Source organism: Dermacentor silvarum, chromosome 4, assembly GCF_013339745.2.
Source record: "Dermacentor silvarum isolate Dsil-2018 chromosome 4, BIME_Dsil_1.4, whole genome shotgun sequence".
In the NCBI taxonomy this organism is placed as follows: Eukaryota; Metazoa; Arthropoda; class Arachnida; order Ixodida; family Ixodidae; genus Dermacentor; species Dermacentor silvarum.
In genome coordinates this window covers 47,640,202-47,662,159 of record NC_051157.2, presented here as the reverse complement: position 1 = coordinate 47,662,159, position 21,958 = coordinate 47,640,202, and the positions used below count along the sequence as shown (strand labels likewise).

The 21,958-nt window shown below is 42.5% G+C and overlaps 1 protein-coding gene across 1 annotated transcript; it reads left to right on the top strand.

The window, feature by feature from the left end:
- The first annotated feature begins 417 nt into the window (after positions 1 to 417).
- On the top strand, positions 418 to 21,784 carry LOC119448592 (uncharacterized). Its single transcript, XM_049665549.1, has 8 exons — positions 418 to 464; positions 526 to 564; positions 3,080 to 3,157; positions 8,871 to 8,995; positions 18,073 to 18,134; positions 19,412 to 19,516; positions 21,500 to 21,526; positions 21,639 to 21,784. The coding sequence occupies exons 2-8, from the start codon at positions 539 to 541 to the stop codon at positions 21,714 to 21,716; spliced, it is 501 nt and encodes a 166-aa protein (XP_049521506.1). The 5' UTR covers positions 418 to 464; positions 526 to 538; the 3' UTR covers positions 21,717 to 21,784.
- The last annotated feature ends 174 nt before the right edge of the window (positions 21,785 to 21,958 follow it).

Here is a 21,958-nt window from a genome sequence, read left to right as displayed (position 1 = left end):
CCGTACAGCGGTAGCGTTTTGTGTTTGATTATTTTAATGCCGTGGTTGGCGACATTACTTCTTTGTTTCGTGCAGAAAAAACATAAACGCGGCAGGTGCGGTGATTCTAATAAGCCGTGTTGGATTAGCAGGAAGTTAATGGTCCGTCGCTGTTATGCGAAACTATAGGCTATGGTCGAAACACGGCGCGCGCGCATTGTTTCACCGTTGAACAGTCAAACGGCGCCCCGGTTCCGTTCCTACAATCCCTAGACTTTCTCCGAGCTTCTTCAGGCGTGTTATCAAAGTATCAGTTTGCTGTGCCAAATATTTTTAAAATGAAATCGATTACGCGTCATTGATCGCTCACATTCTCTATAAAAAGAAGAAACATTATAGACTTTTTTTCTTCTTTTATTTCTCAAAACCAGCGCCAGCCCTGTGGATGATAAGACGTCGGGTCTGAGCGTAAGCTACGCGCCCAGGTACAGACAATCACTTATGTCGGGTTTTGTGAACGCACTGACGCACTACTTTCCATCACAGTGCCGCTTCCAATATGCCCGCTGGTCCATACAAGTGGAGGTAAGTGCCTCTATTTGAGTTTTCCTAGATCTTTATGCAATGTGTATAGTTAATGCACTCGAAACAAGCATTGCGCTAGATTTAGCTTCCTTCTCCTTATGACAGCGGCACCATAATATGTGGACTTGCGGTAACGCTTTCATTATCCAGTTATTTAAGTCCCCTGAAAATTTAGATTCGCCACATTTTCTTTTTCGTTCTTCAGAATCATGAAAAGCGTACTGCTGCAGATTATATTAAGAATTTCCAATTCTTTGTCATGTGAGCTCTATGCGAGAACTCTCTGCACGAGCATCTAATATGAGAAAATTACCTATTACATGTCTGGCGCACTTGGAAAGCAACTAGTCCAGCATCTGGAAATAAATACTCGACGTAAATCAATGCGAAAATTATTTTTAAAAAGGGAACCTTCTCCATGATGGCTTATATACCGAGAGCAAACACCTTCCAACTCGTTTTATTAAAATACCTTAAAAATATTATTTAAGCTTGCAGCACAGGTCCGATCTTAAGTGTTTAAAGATGTTTACGGCACACCTTTACAAAGAATTGTTTTTATCAGTGCTTTTATTTCTTTTGATGCACTATACTGGCGGACACACTACGCCTGAAGGGGATAAAACTCTCAGCAAAGAAAGTAATGTACTGATTCTTCGACAGTACAAATACGACTGTTCATTGACTCAAAGAAGAAGGTGTCCAAGCAAGGCAGAGGTTAACAGGAAGGTGGAGACCCGCAGTGTTCAGCAACTCGTATATCAAGGAACGTCCCGGGCTGGAGCCAAAATTTCAACGAAGTTAATTTGCCGAAACGTTGGCTCTAGCCCGACACATACCTTGTTAGTCCACTGTGGGTCACCAAAGACGCAGGTGGTGGCTCGCGCGGCGCGAACGGCCATTAGCTGCAATTTCGTGTCGGGTTTACTGGACGTCACCGTTTAGACGTGCTATCCCTGTCGACTCTTGATTTTGGTTAACACTTTCTTGCGAGACATGGCAAAAGCTGTCGTGCTTTTTGTTCTACAGACGGCCGAAAAATGACCCGTAAGTTTTGATTACTCGCCAAACTTTCTTGCACAAACTGAGAAAGCGTTTTTTCTTCTTTCATTTCTTTTCGGTTTGTGTTTAATGTACGTTCGTTCTCACGACAGCGATGGACGGTTCCAGTAAGTATGCCACTATAGAGAATGCTTATAACTACCAGTTCATGTCGGCGTCCTCTATACAACCGCTATGCTCTTGCAATGCAGGAAGTTTGAAAGTAATCCTTTCCAAAAACCGTAAGTACTTTTCATGGACGAATAAGAATGCCGTGAAAATTTATATCAATAAACACACACACACACAAAAAGAAACTACCTGAACAGACAACAATAATAATAAAAAAACTAGGTCGGCGTATACGTTAGAGCGTCCAGAGTCACTCATTACTGCGCGATCCCGTGCTATTCATATAAGTGCAAAACCTACTCCTATCCTGTGAAATTATGCTTGGGGGACGGAGTTGAAAGGAAAGTGCTGTAGCTGTGGATGAATATCTTATAACCAGCGGTATGACATGCCAATTGTACATGCCTTGAGCATTGACTGACTTCAGTTTCGCAAACAGAACCACGTTCTCTACATCACCGAAAAGTTGGCGATTTACCTTTGATTAAAATAATTTGTGGTATTCACCATCGTAGATAATGTGTTGCCGAACAGACAAGCAATTTATTCATACCAACTTTTATTTTAAAGGAATCTAAAGTATTTGCCCTAAATGCCAGTATGTATAGTGCGCGGCAGGAAGCCGACTTATTGAAATCACAGGCTTAAAAGCATGGCTTCAATCTCCGTTTGGACCATATATACAAGTTAGGTTCGCCGAGAGTGTTTCGGAACTATACCGGGTGTTTCTGCGAAGACCTTAAGTAATTTTTAAAAATCACGTGTGGCAGATAGCACAATTCTGACCCTTGAGCTGTATTGCTAATACAGGCAAGCGTTATTTGCAAGATAAATCGAAATGTATAGTCGACTAACTAACAAACGATCACTAATTTATCGCTAATTACTTATCACTACAAACCACTAATCACTAAGAGCTTAAGCAACCTTGTGCATTCTAATTAACTCCTCCAGGATACGGCTAACTAATTCTGTGCCTTTCACTTCAGCAAAGGGCCGAACGTAGTTTATTTTTTAGTTCTTATTATGTCACTAAATACGCTTTTATCCTCATGAGCGTTATAATAAAACCCGGCTCGCACTTCTTAGTATGAAATGCACATTATGTATTACATGTACGGCACATCCCTTCGTTAGGAAGAGGATTTATTGAATCCACGCCAGCGACTAACAGACGCGAATTTTCACGCTGCAGGGACCTCATGGAAGTACTCTGGTAAGCAAACGATCCATGGCAGTGGTTATCTCCCACGGTATATACCCTGTATTTATGTTGTGAAAACAAAAACCCATATTCTCATTTATGCACGTGCTCACGCTGTGCTTTGCCGCTCATTTGCAGCTTCCAGGACGACTATTCTGATTTAGACCTTGCGCGGTGGGAGCATGACCGCCTGCGAGAGTATGTGCCCGAAACGCTGTAAGTGTACACTCGTTATTTTGTTTTCTTCTTGCGGGTGTTTAATTTTTTTTAATTACTGGCGTCATTCAGTTTTAGGATCACATCATCAACGGGGGCCAAATTTAGAAATTTTTCTGTTCGGCAGCGCTGTTTGGCGTTGGCCGGCAGCCTTCATTATTAAGAAGTTCGATATATTACCAAGGGTGGCTTGGTGGGCCAGTTGGTACATGATACTTCGTACGTGGTACATGGTACAGGAAGGAACAGGAAGGGTGCTGCAGCACCCTCCCTGTTTCTTTTCCTGTGTCTTGCCTGACGATTTCTTCTAGTTATCCTTTCCGTTTGCTGCCATACCTTTGCCGATATATTCCAATTGGCTGGCATGGGTCCTCACAAACGGTGTTAGCGTAAGGGTGTTTCTTTTTTTCTTTTTTTTACTACCTGTATCTAAGGGGGGAGCTGGGGGGGGGGGGGGGGGGGGGGGTTGCTCATGGTATACGATCGTGTCGATTGCTTGCTTCGATGCCGCGTTTCGCTATACAAAATTGTTCACAGTTATTTAAGCGGGCTACTTCAGCGGGCAAGACCAACCTCTCTTACGTGGCAGAATTTTTTTACACGCTAGCGCTATAGGGCGCGTGCCGCTCATTTCAAGATTAACGCGATAACTAGAGGATTTCCGCAGCGACGGGCCAAAATTGACACTATAGGAAATGACCCACGCAACAGGAAACTGTTGCATTCTTACAAGTTAATCGAACAGCGCTTCAGACGGGACGAAGACAGAACGGCGCTTCAGACAGGAACATCCCCCCCCCTTAAAAATAATAAAAATAATAAAAATAAATAAATAAATAAATAAATAAAATAAATAAAATAAATAAAATAAATAAAATAAATAATAAAGTATTGAAAGCTTACAACGTGCCCGGTGCCGAGGGTGCAGCGTGTTCAATGCACGCTGTACCCTCTTTATAGTAGAATACAACTTAAAACAACAGCAGTTGACACTAAAGGCACACGGATCGCGCGGGGTTGTGTTGCTCCGCCAGCCAGTCACAGAAGCAGACAAATACGGCGTCATGCGACCTTTTCAAAATGGCGTCGTACTTTATACGACTGTACTTGACGTACTTATACGTTCCACTATAATAGACTAGTGAAAACGTACAAAACTACGCGCTTATAATTTTATTTTTGTGCTTACCACCTTATTTAGGTAACAGGGAAAGTTTGAAGTGCGAGATATTTGCAGCCTCGCAGAGGAACAGTGACTGGCGCTTTTGAGGGCGCGGGCGGGCTTCACTGCAGACTTAAGTTGTATCCGACTATAGGGCACCCTCACCTGGTGGCACGGAAAAGTTTACCAAGCGTCGACGCTACGCGATTGCGGAGTGGTTAAAGCGTCCAGTTACAAAGTGCACACTGCACACCAGTTTTTCGAGGTTGTAAATGCTGTCGTAGTAACAATTCAGCTTGTAAATTATACTTTCGCACATTTTAGATAATGGCAGAAGTCGATTAAAGCGTTAAGAAACGACGGTCAAAAACTGTCCTGCTTTTATTACAATGCTGCCTTTCGCGAATTTTCGGTTCAGCTACTCGTTTTAGGCGAGGGTTCTGGATTCAATTTTGTCTCAGTTCATGCCGCATGTAAATTTCGACACGAAGGATGACTCATGGCTGCGAAATTTGACTCCCGAATAATTAATTATTGACTCCGGATTGATTTTGACCCCCAGGGGATATTTAACGTGCCCCCAATGCACGGGACAAGGGTGTTGCATTTCGCCCCCGTCGAAATGTGGCCACCGCGGCCGGGATTTGATCCCCCGATCTCGTGCATGTAACAGCGCAATGCCATAGCTGCTAAGCCACCACGGCGGGTTGCGTAGCACCTTTCACGATATTGTGCGCGGTTTGCGCGAGCTGATGTATGTGTTCAATGTAAGATGTAACTATTTCGCCTGTAGATCAGTGATGGGGTCGACACCTCACCATGGCAATTGAAATTTAGTCTTTTAACTCCAAGCTCCACTTAGACACCGTCTAAGGAACCAAATAAATTAAACTAAACACTCTTATTCTCTGTATTGGATGTAGCTACAGCGTTGAAGACTAGGAAATGGATTCGCACAGCAGGCTTCACTGCACTGCTATAGCGTTCTTCTGTGCCCACGTGAGTGACAAAGTTCCCTAAAACATCTCTGCGGCGCGCGTGCAGTGACCCCGAGGTGAAGCGCGTCCGCGACATACGCCAGCGGCTGGGAATCCCACCGAATCAGCCGCTGCCCATCGGCGGCCAACCGCCCATGCGTCCGGGCATGGGACGGGGTGGGCCCCGAGTCATGTCACCCAGGGCGCTCTCGCCTAGGGCAGCGGTTCCGCCCGGCGCTCACCGAGCCCCATAGGCGCTGCAGGTGCCTCTGGCGGAAGTTCGGGAACGACTGTAGAGCACGCCGGAGAAACTCAACTCCTGTTTGATAGCACCTCGAAATGCAGTGCTTTATCCGGGCGTCACGCAACGCTGTAAAATGTACATGCAGGTTTCACAATGTTCCGTAAGCGTCATTTTCTTAACCTCTACCGGTACCAGTCTGACGTCACCAAGCTGAGGTCCCACAGGAACTGATACAGCTCTCTGCGCATAGCGTGCTGGTTTCGTTTCTTGAATACATGTTTAAGAAAATTAGGTTGGTGGAGATCACGATTCTCTTTTCCTCGCTCAGATGTCGCCGGCCCCCGAAGACTGGAAAATCTGAAGAAAGTAGACTTCGCTTGCAGCATTGTCAATGGTCAATTCAGTTGCAGTCGAAGCGGCCACCAAGAGTTTTATGCAGCGAAAACATGTCACAAAACTGTGAAGTACTCGTATACGTACGGTATAGCATGCCTGCTTTAATGTAGCGAAAGTTGTACAGATGTGGCAAATGTAGGCACTCATGTGACCCAATTAGCATTACCTACCGTTTTGCCAAAGTGCGCTAAAAAATTACAGAAGATTTATGTATATAGCCCTGCATAATCAGCCCAATTCCACGGCGAATTGCTGGCTATTTTGCACACTTTAGAACGTTGCCCGCATATGACTGAAGCTTTTGAAACGTTGGCCGCATACAACAACCTTCGAACACCTGCTTAAAGTAGTTTTAGCAAAGTCCGTACTTCACACTCACGCAGTTAACTATGCATGCACATCAGCCATATAATGTTCATCCCTTTATACCGAAATTTTATTTCAGCGGCTGTTATAGTTCTTAATTCCGGCACAGCCGATTAAATTCTTCACTGTTCATAAAACACAATTTTATCGCACTGGAGCGCTTGCATACGTAATTTACTGCGAAGGCCGTAATTACTCCACAGGCTTCTAACTTTGCCCACATATCCCCGATATTCTGCCCGACATTCTTACAAAATGTAAACAAAGTTCACCGAGGACACCGGAAGAACCTACACGAAGCTCGTGGAACGCGCCAAAAAAAAAAAAAAAAAAAAAAAAAGCAGAAGACGAGTATTCGGTAAATATTTTCAATAATCATAATTATTATAAGCCTAAAACGTTAAAATTTCTCAAAACATCACTTCTAACATGTCGCAAAATTCACTGAATTTGAACTGAGCGTCACGCACAGTTCTCTTCGGACTCTGCGAAATATTGCGAATAACGCAGTACAACGCTTTCGAACGCTTGTTAAGGATTTTTTTTTTCTAAGCCTGTAAGTAGGTGATGGTCGTGAAACTTGGTGCATACATCAACCATAACATGCCCTTTACTTCTTAGAACTGTCAACTTCAAGGCATGTTGAGCTCTTTCAGGACACTGTGCAAACTTCCTACGCGAATTGAATAAGATGAACTTGTGAAGCTCTGAAGGCACTTCTACAAGCAACTTTCTACAAATGCTATAAATAACCTATACAGTTTAAACGTTTTCTCGTAAATTACAACATATACGATTCCTATCTGAACGAAACGTAAACAGCGTGTCTCGTTAGTTCACATAGAAAAACGGGGAAACCAAATACGCGCGTCGTATAAATCTTGTAAAGAGGGAGATAATTATTATTCAATAATTATTTTCGAAGTACATAAAGGACCTACGCCCTTCAAGCTTGCCGTACACGTCACCCTCATGGTGCATACTCACTCTAAATATAATATTGCTGCCGCTTTTTATTCCCTCAGGAAAGCGGGGAAACATTACAAGCGTGTCATGAACGCCTTATAGCAGGCATAAAACGAAGGTTTAGCATTTTTCACATAGCCCCTAATTAACCCATATATTTCGTAATTTGCGGGCTGATCACCGCTACGTCAACCTCCCGACCCCATTTCTCCTAAATATGAGCTCGTCTAACCACCTGCTTCTTTCATGACACCGCGAAGACACGCATATAACGTTTTCGAGCGCTTCTATAATAATCTCACTAATAGCTTTGATGCAACAGTGTTACGTGCGCTTCCCTCACAGTATTGCTCCTTCGTGCTGTATAATGTATACTTCGTGGCTGGGTATACACATACACCCCAGTGCACACGACGCCCCAGAGTTTCGCTCCTACTCTCTGCACGGCGCGGATTGGCACAGTCTTCATTTCAGTCTACACATCCTCAATGTTGTAGCGTACTTGATATAGAGCCTGAAGTTGTGTATCTCGGAGTATAGCGTTCGTGTTTGGGCGTGATTACTGGAACGAAAATACGCATTAAGGAGAGCCAAAGTGTTAACTGGGTGGTGTTCCACGCACATCCTATCGAGGTCGATGGTTAATTTTTGGTTAGCGGCAGAACAACGTACAAGAGAGATAATTCATCGGCACTCCTCCAACCTGTACTTTCATCTCAAGATGGTTCTCGCGAACTATCCTGAATACAAGTGCCGGAAGTAATCGGCAAACTTGTCACCGTGTTAGTGCACATTCGTGTGCACTGTCGCCGTAACTTTTTAATGAAAACACTTCATTCCAAAAAAAAAAAGGGGAATCTGGCGGTACCATGCTGCAAACTTCCCAATAGGTGGGTGTCCTTACACGCATCTGGGACTCGAGCCCGCAGATGCCGAGCAACAGGCCGGAAGTGCGCTTGTATTTATGTCATCGGTAGGTCACGGCGGCAGCACTCGTCGGCCTCCAACAACAGCGGTGGATGTTCCACTATCTCACCAAAGCAGTGTTGGTGACGAAGGGCGCCCAGAGACCCTCGCAAATCTCTACATGGATCGATTTCGAGATGGCAACCCATAAAAAAAAAAAATCGACCGCCAGGTCGTTCTTGAACGGTTCTTCGGGAAAATTGGTTTGTGTTCTCGCTTTGCTTGCCGTGCGCGAAGATGTGTACTTTTTTTTAATCTAATATCAATAACGAGCTATTTACCCAGCGGACCTCAAGAAAGAAAATGTGCATGCCGATGAATTGGTCGGGAATTTTGTCAGCTGCGAGTAAGAAAAACAATTACTCAAAGGCAACATACTCCGGAGAGCCATTAGGGTGGAATAAGAGCAATTAAGTACCGTTTCCCCTGTAATATTTTCTTATTTTCTACAAAAGGCCACAGTGGGACGAGCTGGTCTGTTTTGCAGTTGCCGCCATTAGAGACAAGGAACTAGTGAGGGGAAATGTGCGGTCGACTGTCGAAAGAAAAAGAAAAATACAGAGGGCATGCCATACTTCGAGGTTTAGCACGCTTCCTGGTTCCCTAAATGCGAGATTCAAACCCATGTTCCGGCAGTCCTGCTGAGCCACAGAGCATGAAGACAACGCAACGGCCATGCGCTTTGCTCCTGGCGCTGATCTGGTTTTTCGCTGGCCCATGGAGACTTCTTCACCAGTATGTGGGCGCTTATGATCCGTGCGGTGAGTGTTTTCGCCCACGGCCGAAACGTCACTTTATCAAAACCTTTTTCGCTAGAGGTGGGTGAATATCGACTTTTTTTCGAATACGAATCAAATACGAATGTTAACTATCGAATGTGGATTCAAATATCGAATATTCAAACGCAGAAGCACGTATATATGCAGCAGGAATATTTATTTCGGTACAATTAGGTAAAATACCTGTGTAGTGACAAGTGAAAAATAAACAGCCAACTATCACGGACAATTAGGATCAGTTTTAAACTCAAGATTGGTATAATTGTCATTAAAATAACTGCTCGAATAGCCGCTCGACATCATTAGAGCTCGGTTGAAAACAAGATTTCCAAGAATGACAAGCTGCTGTATTATCAGCTTTCCAATAACACTAAATAATAGGCTGTTGAAAAAAAAAAAAAACAGGTTGTGGAAAAAGAAAAGAAAAGCTGCTGAAACCATTGCAAGGAAAACATCACTGATTGTGATGTCAGAGATAAAACTGCTACATGACTAGACGGCAAGAAACACTGATCGACTGGTAGACGTGAAATATGCAATACTATCGGCCTAAATATGTACATCTACGTCCTGACAAATGATGATGATGATTATTAATATTATTATTATTATTATTATTATTATTATTATTATTATTATTATTATTATTATTATTATTATTATTATTATTATTATTATTATTATTATTATTATTATTATTATTATTATTCCTCAACACTTGGCACAACCCACTGAGGGGGATAGGCCACGAACCGGGTGGTATTATGATTGAAATTTAAAATAAATTAATTTATAAATACGTAAGTACAAGAATGAAAATAAATGACAAATTGAAAATGAGAAATAAAGCAATAATAAAAGAATTAAGTAGTCTATACTAAGTTAGTCAGCCTTGTCTGAATAGGAATAGTAATATGAATTTAATGATAAATTAAATACAGCAAAGGAAATGCGTAGATTTTTAATAATAATAATAATAATAATAATAATAATAATAATAATAATAATAATAATAATAATAATAATAATAATAATAATAATAATAATATAATTGTGGTTTCGTGACTTTATTTTTGAATTTGCTAAATCTATAATTTATTGAAGGATAATTAAATCAATCACGTAAAAATGGGAAAATATTAACAAGGCAATCTTTTTGTGTCCCACAGAAAATCATAAATGGCTCGGCAAACATTCCCGTGGCCTAACACCGTGGCTCCAAGTGAGAGTAAAACTGAACTGCTTAACGGCAGTCCTAGATTACGAAGTGGGATTTCTAAACATCGTTGTCGATGATTAGAAAACCGCCGACACGATAATAAAAAGTGATCGATATATTCTGGTTCATTGCAGAGGTAGCATAATGGTGATGCCGCCAGACCACATCTGTGCAAGTAAAAATTTAGTTGTGGAATACGGCAACGCAGTCTTGTAAATGTTACTTCGAATTGCCTGTTAGGACACCACTGTCGATTCCAAGAATAATTTAGATGTATAAAGTTTGTTGATTTAGCTAATGCGAGGCTTTTCTTGTCTTCAGTCAAAGAAAACTGCCTATATCTGCTGCAGTGATATACGCAGTTGCCGGTAGCACAGATATCGCCGGACCCTTTAAAGAAGCTCGTGCTAAAGAATCAGCTATTTCATTAAGTTGGATGTCTCGGTGGCCTGGTACCCGTACTAAATGAACTAACTTTAAGTGGGGAGGAGCTAATGTATAAAACGTGTTTAAAGCTGTCAAATTTGTAGATGCGTTAAGCGCGGTGCATACAGAAAGGGAATCTGTGACAATAATAACTTTTGTAACATGTAGCGGTAACTTTCGCAATGCAAGAATTATTGCCAGAAGTTCGGCCTGAAAAACTGATGTGTAATCTGGCAGGCGAAGTGAAAAAGACCAATCGAGGGATGGTGAGTATATTACCACGCCTGCCTTCTCTTCACACGAGGAAGCATCAGTCGCTATTACATTTATTGGGAAATGGGCCAAATAATCTTGCAAAAGGGCATTCAAATATGTTGGTGGCAGCAGTTTTGCGTTATTGGGGAAGATATCCGCAGATTCTATTTTAAAGGACAATGTGGACCTATCAAACGGAATGATTTCCCTAATGCGAACATTTAAAGGTGCTAATTGTGCCTGCACAGATACAACCTGTGGGGTATGTAACCGAGGCCACGTGATCTCAAAAAATGAATTTGTTTCACTAATAAATATATATTCTGTACGTCTAAGAGGAGATTCATAAGCCCTTAAGTAGGTTTGAACCGTAAGCATACAGAATCTCGTGTGAAGAGAAGGTAAGCGCGCTTCCTGGTATAACACATTATTAGCAACGAATTTAGGCAGGCCTAAACATATTCGAAGAGCTTCTCTCTCTAAAAGTACAAGTGGTCTTATTTTATATTTTGCACCTCCGGAAAACAAAACACATCCAAATTCTAGAATCGGTCGTACATACATACGGTAGATCATAATTAATGTGTCACTTCGCATACCAGAACGCCGGTTACTGATTCTACGTAATAAACCTACAGCTCGTGTCCCTTTCGTTGCAATATTTTCTATGTGATAACGCCAGCTAAGTTTTTCATCATATGTTATACCCAGGTACTTAAGCGACTCTACTTGTGGAATTGTTCTCTGATCATATACTAATGATAAATGTATCGGCCCGGAAAGCGGAAAGACAAGGACTGCACTTTTGTTTACGTTTAGAGACAGGTGAAGAGTGTGAAGCCACGTCTCTAGCATACTTAGGTACGTTTGCAAGGACAGGTAAAGGGAATTGATGTCTCTTGCTGTCGCGAAAAATGCGATGTCGTCTGCATAGACATAGATATGAACTTCCCGGCTCAGTGGAAATGAACTCATCAACAGGTTAAATAGGACAGGAGACAGAACAGCCCCCTGGGGCACCCCTCTTGTCTGATCGAATTTTGTTGAAGAAACGCCGTTTTGAAAACAATAAAATTTTCAGTTTTTTAAAAATGCAAGAATCCATGTCGTTATATATCTCTTAAAATTTTAGGACTGTAATCTGTCCAGTAGTAGTGGGTACTCGACACTGTCATAAGCTTTCGCCACGTCAAGAGTCACTAAAGCACTCAATTCTTTTCTATTTCGCGCAAGTTGGATAGAAAGACCAAATAGAGAGACCAGGTCGGAAACCTATTTGACTTGGGTTCAGTAACGAATTTTTAGATATATGGTCCATCATGCGATCATATAGAACTCTTTCAATAAGTTTTACTATATTTGAGGTAAGAGAAATAGGTCGAATATTGTCAAGATTGTAGCCAGCTTCTTGTTTTTTAAGTAGCGGAATTATTTTGGCTGTCCTCCATTCTTGAGGAATCCAAGCATTTTTTAGAGAATAATTCACTGTGTTTAGAAGTTCCTCAGGAGACATTGCAAACAAAATTTTTAGCATGGCATTGGAAATGCCATCAGGACCTGGTGCTGAGGCAGGCAAAGATCTAACGATATTGGAAAGCTCCGACACTGTGACTTCCACAAAGTCATCCACGATGGGAGGTCTTAATTGTCCATTCGACAAACGTGATGTTAAGCGTTGTGCTAATCCCTTTCCTATGAATTCTAATGAAGCAGATATCTCGCGTGGTGAAAGAATTATGGATGTAGTATTCGCTGATGTCGGTATGAACTTTCTATACCGAAGGAATCTGAACAGTTCTTTTTTGTTGTTAGGCTTAGAGAGGAATTCATGATAAGTAAACTGACACGAAATTAATAACTGGCAATTGTGAAATTAAAAATTATTGATTGAGGTGAGAAGTGCATAATAACTAAATATTGCAGTAAATAAAAAATGAGAACAAGAAAAAAAAATAGTTTAGCACGCAATTCTTGTCCCGAACATAAAATTGAACATGGCATCGCAAACGTTCCTGTGGTGAAAACCCAAATCGGTAGCACCAAAGGCAAGGACCCCCGTAAGAGTTAAATTCTCGCCAAGCTTTCGAAAATGTTCCTCTAAAATTATTTTCCTATGACCAGTAAAACGGCGACATGCTGAGAATAAATGTTCAAGAGATTCTTTCTCATTGGAGAAACAATATAAAGGTGGTGGAGCCACACGAGACCTGCGAAGGCAAAGTTGAGTTAGTGGACCCGGCAACGTACTCGGGTATAGAGAGACATGTGTTTTAATGTGATGCTAGAGATAGTCAGGTATAGTCGATACTTCAGACTTTTTAGGGGTGCACCATCTGTTGTTCCAACAGACAAACAGACAAAGAACTTTATTAAATAGGTCCTGAGAAGCCCTGCCCTAGGGCAGAGCTGCGGGCCGCTCCCACGTGGGGACGGGTAGGCCGAGCCTAATCGCCGCATCGTGTTCTGTTGTTCCAAGGAAAGTTTAAATGCTGGAAACCGGTAGAAGATAATGAAGATTTGGCAACGTTATTGGCAGTTGAAAATTTTGGCAATCGCGCCGCGATAAGTACCACAGGCGTTGGTACAATATGGATTACAAGACCATGATGGCATGATACAGCGAGTGCATCAGAATATTAATTTAGGACTAAACCTTTGTAGCCTCGAACCCACATGAAGCGACCGAGGTGTAAATGTCTTGGGGACTACAGAATAGTATGCATCTAAGGCGTTCGAAAAATTCGGTGTGGTTACAGAAGAACATCTTTCTGTCAATAAAAACTTCAGTTGTTAGTAAAAGCACATGTGTCGTCTCCCTTCTTCTGTATGTGTCCTCTCGCACTACCATTCATGAACGCATACCAACTTGCCCAGTATTCTATCTTGCTAAACAAATAGAACGACAATCTCTTAATATGTTACGGCTGGAAACAAAAATAAAGGCAATTTGCGCATACGTAAGACTATCGCCAATATTTAAACCTAAAAGATATGCCTGCAGCCACTCAGGCGAACGGAAAAACACTATTGCAGAGGTGTGAAGAGTAAGGGCTACCGAGGGACTCGATTTTTCGTTAGTTACGGTCAGATTACAAAGCAGATAACGAAGCCAGTGAAAGCATACAGGAAATTAATTGTTACGTTTAATTGAAATGCTCGAGTAATGCGGAAAAAAGCAATTGAAAGTGTACGAAAAGACTACTTGCCGCAGTTGGGAGCCGAACCCGCATCTTGCCTATTACGCGTGGAGCGCTTTACCAAATACGCTACTGCGGCTGCTTTGCTCCATTTTACATTCGTGGGTATTTATGGTGGCCACACCGCCTTGAAGTTCACGCACCTGCTCACTGCGACGTCGTGGATTTTGACGACGCCTGCTCGGGACTAGCTCATTATTTTTATCGCTGAAGATAGACTATATTGTATTCTGAAGAAGCCAAAGATTAAGATTTCACAGTTTCGAGGACGCTTACCGCATCCAAGTGGCCCAAATAGGAGAACGTTCATTAAAATCTATGACGTCACACTGACCTACCGGCGCTATAGTGTTTCGGCCGCAAAATTCAGAAAATTAAAGTTTCGCCTCATTTTCTCTTGTGTTAGCCAACCTTAACAAAAACAAAATTTTGAAGGAATACTTCATCAGCCTAAACTTCTTTAGTGTTTCTCACTAAATTTAGCGTTCAACCGGTTGAGAGTTCTACGCGCGCTTTAACGTATGCTTTCACAGCTTACGGTATGTGCGTTCACCGAAATGAACTTGAAGAACACTTAAATACAAAGCTCTCTTGCGCCCCGATGACCTCAACGTAGAGCTAGGTGTCGTTTATACCTTTTCAGCAAAATGACGAGCCCGCTGTTTTGTAAGCTCCATGATAATAACTCACTCGCCTTCATAATATTCATATAGAAGGAGCTAAATTAAGGGGGAACATTTTGTGTTATACGTTTTCTTCACGCCTGCTGCCGTTTACCCGGGTGTCCACCTCGAAGCGATGTTCCGATGCGCCATGAAGTCTCTCTCCAGAATGACACTTGTTTGGAGATATGCGCCATCAAACTCGCCGTAAAATGCACTTTTAGCCCACTTGCCTTTTTAACAAAACGCTCTTTTATGCATTGAAGCACAAAAGTAACTGGAACGCCCATGTATTTCCTACCAGGATTTGAGAAATTATATCTCGAAGTCGGTGTCATCCTGGAAATTCATTTCAAGTGGATGCATCTTTCAAGCTCACCGGCTACAATTCGTAAATTGCAATATGTGCCGTAAAGTAATTAATTAAAAAGGTAATTAGTCAAGTTCGTCAATTAGTTGAATATGTGTTTCGATGTAGCTGCTAGTAATGTCCGCCTCTTCGAACAATCCAGCTCAACGACAAGAATTATGCTATCTGCGACAGGCGATTTTTAAAAATTCCGTAAAACTACAAAATTATCACCCGGCATATTGTGCAACTATATACAACAGCAATATATAACGCGAAAGTGGGCGATGCTCCAGGCAGATCCGATCGAGGTCGGTGGGTAATTTCTGGATACTTGCACAATATATAAGTATTGTCCCGTTCCAGCTTCTGTTTGCCATGGCTTACCCGAATAATAACTTCCAGGCGATTCACTAACTTGTACTCTCACCTCAATATATTTTTTTGCAAACTACCATGGTTAGAATTGTAGAAGATAATCAACAACGTTGACACTGCGTTGGAACGAATTCATGTGCACTGCAGCCGTAACCATTTAATGAACACACTTCGTGCACTGTGTGCTCGGAAAAACGAAACAAAATTGGGTAACTCATGAGTAGTGCTAAATGTGCAAGGACGGTTACCAGAACGACAACACACGGCGCCATGCGTTTTCGCTCCGATGTCCTTTATTGCCTTTTTAGCGCTACTCAATTTACCATCTATAGGACAGACCAACTAACCCTAATTACTGCCTAGGTTAACGAAACAAAAGTAAATGCTCGAAACTAATGTGCGGGAAAATCAGTTTTTGTGTTTGCTTGCCTTGCCCTGTGCAAAGCTATGTCCTCATTTCTTTATCTAATATCACTAACGAGCTGTTTACCCAGCCGGCCACAAGAAAAAAAAAATGTCTATCCTGACGATCTCATCGGCAGTATTTTTTCAGCCACGAGTAACAAAAAGTTGTTCCAGGGCAACACGCTGCGGAAGGTCATTAATCGTGAAAGAAAGAAGGAAATAAGGCATGGATTTCGCAGCAGTGTCCTCTTACGTTTTACAGATGAACAAGCAAAAGCAAAAGGCTACGGCGGGGCGACCTGATCTGAACTAGCAGTTGCGGCCATTAGACGGCAGGAAATGGCGGGGTTGCGACGGGGGGTGGAGGGAGGGCAAGTGGCGGCGGATTATTAAAAGAAAGTAAAACTAGATAGCATGCCATACTTAAAGGTTTAGTATGCCTGCGGGTCTGGTAGTTGCGGGACTCAAACCTAACTTCTGGCAATCCTGCCGAGACAGCAAGCATGCGGTCCACGCCACGTCCGTGTGCTTTGCTGCTGGCGTTGTTCTGCCTTTGCTCAGGACCATGGAGGTTTCTTCGCCAATATGTGTGCGCGTACGACCCATGCGGTGAGTACCTCCGGATCATGAGCCAGCAATGTCGTTATATTCCAAACAGCTCGGGGAAATGGAAAAAGACGTGATGCGCGTATCACTCCGTGTATACCGTATAGGTTGTTCAGCACGCATTGTTACTTGTTCACGTCGCTTTTTAATGATTCGGGTAGCTCTGATTTGATTAGAGAAGAAAACGGTTCCACGGGAGTCGCAAATGCACGTTCAGTTAAGGTTATGTGGCCGAAAATATGGTTTGTAGTTCTATATCAATCAGTTATACTGTCTGGAGATAGTATCGATATTTAGTGATGGTTTCAGGGTACATTACCTTGACATAAACACATTAGGAGGAACTCGGCAGACTATAGAGAAGAAAATGTTAATGGACATCGGCTTTCTGCGCAAAAAAAAAATGCGGTACATTGTCTGCAACATGGGATATCGCATAACTTAACTGCACTACGCGACATTTGCGAGAACAACGCTTATGTGCGAAGCTGCGTGAGCAGAGGACTTCACTCTGACTCTGCAACCCGATCCCGAAGATAGTGCGCTGGCTAACGCTCCGTAATGGCATAACGATTCAAAGCGTTACATCTGCCACGAGAGAGATGGAGGAAACTGGCAATCTCTTGCTCGAGGGAAACAAAGCGTTGCTACGTGCTATCTCGAAGCGCTAGCTTTTACGAGGCAAAACGAGTAGTGAGGTTGCTGTTCTGTCATGCATGCATCTGTGCCCTAATGTGCACAGAGCGTCGGGATGCTGCGCTGAGAGATTCTGGTTGAATCTCACCATCGAGACACGTAACTTCTTAAAGCGAAGTTTTCTTTCCCTCTTCCACCAGATTTCGTCGTTGGTGCATCATCCCAAATAGGTCGTGTATATATGGCACGAATTTTGACCCACAAGGTAGCGCCAGTGAGCGCCCACATCTTTTCTAGCTAATAAAACAATAAATCATGAGGTAAAACCTATACATATTATGTCATCTAACGTATCTCTCAAATGCACACACCTCTTGATGGTGCAGCACACTCTATTCGATGGCTTCCTCTACTGCCTTAAATTTTTTTATATCGTGGCAAAACATTGATCGTATACTCTATCTTATATCACGTATAAAGGCGGAACAACTCTATCCCAGGCAATATAAAAAAATGTGTTCGAATTAAAAATAAAAGAAACAGGTGGTATACAGGATGTTTCATCGAACAGTTTCAAAAAGTTTTAAAAGTTACCTGTGGCAGATAGCACAATTCTAGTCCATGAACTGGTCTACTCGAAGAGGCGGAAATTACTTGCGCAAAAAAAATTGAAATGCATAATCGACTAATTAACTAAAATTTAACTAAATAATTATGGGCCATATTGCAATTCACAAGTTATAGCCGTGGAGTTCGCAAGGCAGATCCACTTGGAACGAATTCTCACGATGACACCAGTTTCTAGATATTAATTCCCGAACTTTGCGGAGAAATACATTGGCGTTTAGTTTTCGCTGTCACGGACCACAGAGCGAGGTGAATGAAGAATTGTCGGTGTGTGGAAAATGTGTTCACGTCTACCGCAGTTTACCCGGGAGCCCACCTCGAAGCGATGTTCCGCTGCGCAATGAAGTCGATGCCGGATGGCGTAAGCTTGCACTTTTGCTACTTTTGTACGTCACACTCAATCACGCGGCCATAAACTGAGACGAATTAGGCTGTGCGATTCTTATTTGCTTTATCCGCCTGAAGACTCGCTTGACTAGCAAATCTTTGTGGGTTAGGGTGTTTTTGCTGTGTGCAGCTGCTAAGCATAGCAGTTACATGCATATCAGCATAGCTGATATGCATGTAACTGCTATGCATATGCTATGCTATGCATATCGCTATGCATGTCAGCATAGCTGATATGCATAGCACTATAGTTGACAATAACGACGTTACAGTACGCGTGCGCAGTAGTTGAGTCTCTTAGCATTCGTAACAAGGCAGCAGTTGTAAATTTAAATAAGAAAACGCAGAATTTTTATTTTGACTAGCCGTTTTTATTCTGTACATTTTCACCTGGGCAAACGCAGTATTGAGACGTGAATTCAAGTGGCGAAACGCGTTGCTATTTAAGTACCATTCCAGCTCATGCATTTTTTTCTTCTTTTTTTTTCATGTAAGTTCCAAAACGTTACGAGGTGCAGCTGTGACACCACCTTGGATGGTCAGGAGTATTCGCATAGTTGTGAAGAGATAATGTAATCTAACATACATACTTATTTGTGCACTAAAAGATTATACGTAATTCTCCTCTACTCTCAAATATCCAAGAAGCGCTTTTAAGGCGGCAGTGCGCGCTATCCAAAATTATTCCGCAGCACTCCAGTTCAGTCAGTCAGTTCCGTGTCCCTTATAGTCCAGTTGTATAGTTTTGGAACGTTGAATACGTTGACCTTCGCTCTCTGTAGAATTAACTTACCTACTGTTTGAGGGATTTCATCAACCACACCACTGAGGTTTTTTTTTTTCTATTTAGTAACCATATGTAAGGGTGAAGGTGGTGAGCTCACCAAGTGATTGCTTGGGCTACTTGGTGAGGGACTACTGCGCAGAGGTAACAACAGGGACAAAAGGAGACATGGTCAGCGATCGTAGGACTCCTTTTTTTCCTGTTGTTACCTTTGTGATGCACACCCATAACCAGTCAAATTCGCGCGTGCATTGAGAGGGGCAGGACGTCCAAATCGAAGATCTCAACGTCAGGCCTTAAGCCGGATAACAATGTCTTGCCTTTCAAACCTGTTTTTCGTCTTGCTTGCCAATTTAAATATGGCACCAGTTCGCTCTGTCTGCCAATGCAGCTGCCTTATATGGCCTGATATCGATAAATGATAATCTCGGGATTGCACTGCTTCCTCATTTTCTTTCTCTTCCTAGGTAAAAGCTGAGGCCAATGCCATTCTAAACCGCATTCCAGGCCTACAGCTTCGCGAAGTTGTTGATTTGATGTGCAAGGCCAACCGGCAGTCGGGAACTGTCATGGTACGCAAATTTGCTGAAATCCCGTTGCACTTAGGAGCGAAATTGGCCAAGAACAAATAATCAGTGCACTATGCTGGATACCGTAACAAACACTTAGGGAGTTAAGGGAGTGTAATTGGTGAAGGCACAACCTCCCGAAAAAAAAATTAAAAGCGCTCAAGTAACAATGCAGCAAATTTGCTTCGCATGTTTTGCAAAGCATTTTGTAGGCAGTTGGCTACCGTTATCGTTTTGGGTCCTGCAAAGCGCTACCAGATGAACCAAAATATTTCCGTGAGGCGACTATAATCGCATGTGTGACGCGAGCATGTGTCGTAGTGACGACAGCAGCAAAGCTACGACAACGAAAAAAGCGTCACAAAATGTTCCGTTACAATCTGTGCCAATCCTGAAGGCGGTTCAATATTGTATATGCGGAATCACAAAGCCGAATGTATACCACCAGGGAAGGATGGGATCGGGAAGCGTTTAGACTGAAAATGGGATAGATTTGCCTGACGGCACACCATGCTACTCCAGGTGAATGCGATGCTGAATGAAATGATACACACAGGACACTCAACACACACACACATTAAATGCAACGTACAGAAGCAAAGTACTTCGCAGAAAAGTTAAAAGTGCCTTCGTAGCACGGTGAGATATAAAATCTGTATGAAATCTGCTTTCTAATAAAAAATGATGGGCCATTTACGTCACTTGAAACATGGGATATCGTTCAGAACTGGACGGCCGGGTCAACTGATCAGGAGCTTGTAATTGAGAAACAGCTGAAAGCTGGTCGTATCTGGCGCACCATCACAGTTACACTAACGAAAGATATGAACAGTACCTAAAACGCTTCGTTCGCTGAAGGAGTAAAGTGTAATGCTATAGCACCGCGCATCGTTTTAAAGGAATATCAACGTGGTGAGAGTGTTCACATAACAAGCTGTTTTGTCTAAATCGATAAAACAATATTAAGCTGCCTTAAGGCGAGGATACCGTGTTGAACGACTGGAAATTATTGTGCATAAGTTATGGCTATATCTCCGTGCGTTTGCTCAGCAGCTGGCGTCCCTGCGAAGCAACGGCGGCTCCCCTGCAGCATAAACATTCGGATATAGTAAGCACTTGAACCTGTCTTCCGCCGTGTAGACACCAGTAGATGTTGCCATTGCTTAGGTTAGAAGAAAAACGAATATTCGACCAACTTCGAATACTGAATACTCAAATCGGATACGAATCCACTAGTATGGAGACTTCGGTTCGTATTCAAAATTTCGAACGTGTGCGCACTTTTAGTATTTAGATGTGTGTCGTACCGTTCTGTGCCCCCATACGCCGCTCGTCACCATTGTTCCTTCGGCAAGCATCATACATCGCTTTCGTCCCCGTGACAACGCTGCGTCGACATATCGCACTGTGCACTCCTCCTGATTTTGTTTGCATTTCGGCATATCTTGCATTTCGGCACATATAAACATTGCATGAGGTTAAAGTTGTAACTTAAGCAGTGCTAAATATCACATGATATTACACGTTGCGTAAGATAAAAAAATAAGCACAGTCATGCGCATCGCATTTGGTTGTATGGCATTTAATTACCAGTGTCACCAGAGCTTCGCTTCACGTATATTCCAACACGAACGTCCGATCGCATAACTTCTTTTTCGATTGAAAGATGCTCAACGAGAGCCTACATGCCCACCTACCGAGCTACGATACCTACTACAAAATGCCTGGCATGAGGAAAACAATGGTTCGAAATTTAAATATGTACATAAAACTCCCTGCACCTTGCAGCTCGTCATTGAGCCGTGCGTTGTCGTAATGAGCCGGCCATTGTAAACTGTAGGCTCTTATATTATATCCATCACGTTATTTCAACGGTAACACACCAGAATCTCCTAAGATCTGATCGCGCGTGCGTCTGTTTCTGATGCTAGCACACAGAATACGTTTTCAAATCGTTCTACAATCACTGTATTCTTTGCATTTCAGTACGAAGAATTTCTTAGCGAACTTAAGGTGAGCAAAAAAATGTAGATGTGACTGTCTTGGGGGATTTGTTACCCGCATGTATAGCTATTTCACTTCAACTCCGGCTGCAACCCCAACTTCAACTTTTTTTCTTCTACAGGAAGAAGACCAAGAGCCAACCAACACAGCGGTGAAAAACTGCCTCTCCGGAGTGAACAAAGAATTCGGCTTCGCGTAAAACAAAGTTCAAATGTTAAATAGTGTTTCACTCACCGGTGCCTTACCTTGCTTTCATTCAAGCGTGATAGCTATCCGCAAAATAAAATTTTACAAAAATCAGCCACATGGTTGGTACGTTGTTCGTTCACAGTTGTAGTGGCGTTCACTCGCTTTACACGTTTATAAAACCATATAGAGCATATATTTTCTGCATTATTGTTCTCGTAGCACTAATCTAGTGTACTCACACGCCATCTATCA

Coding starts and splice junctions, on each gene's coding strand:
- LOC119448592 (XM_049665549.1), top strand. CDS start 539: ATGCCCGCTGGTCCATACAAGTGGAG. Junction 565..3,079: donor GCTGGTCCATACAAGTGGAG/GTAAGTGCCTCT, acceptor GCTCATTTGCAG/CTTCCAGGACGACTATTCTG. Junction 8,996..18,072: donor GGGCGCTTATGATCCGTGCG/GTGAGTGTTTTC, acceptor CGTCTACCGCAG/TTTACCCGGGAGCCCACCTC.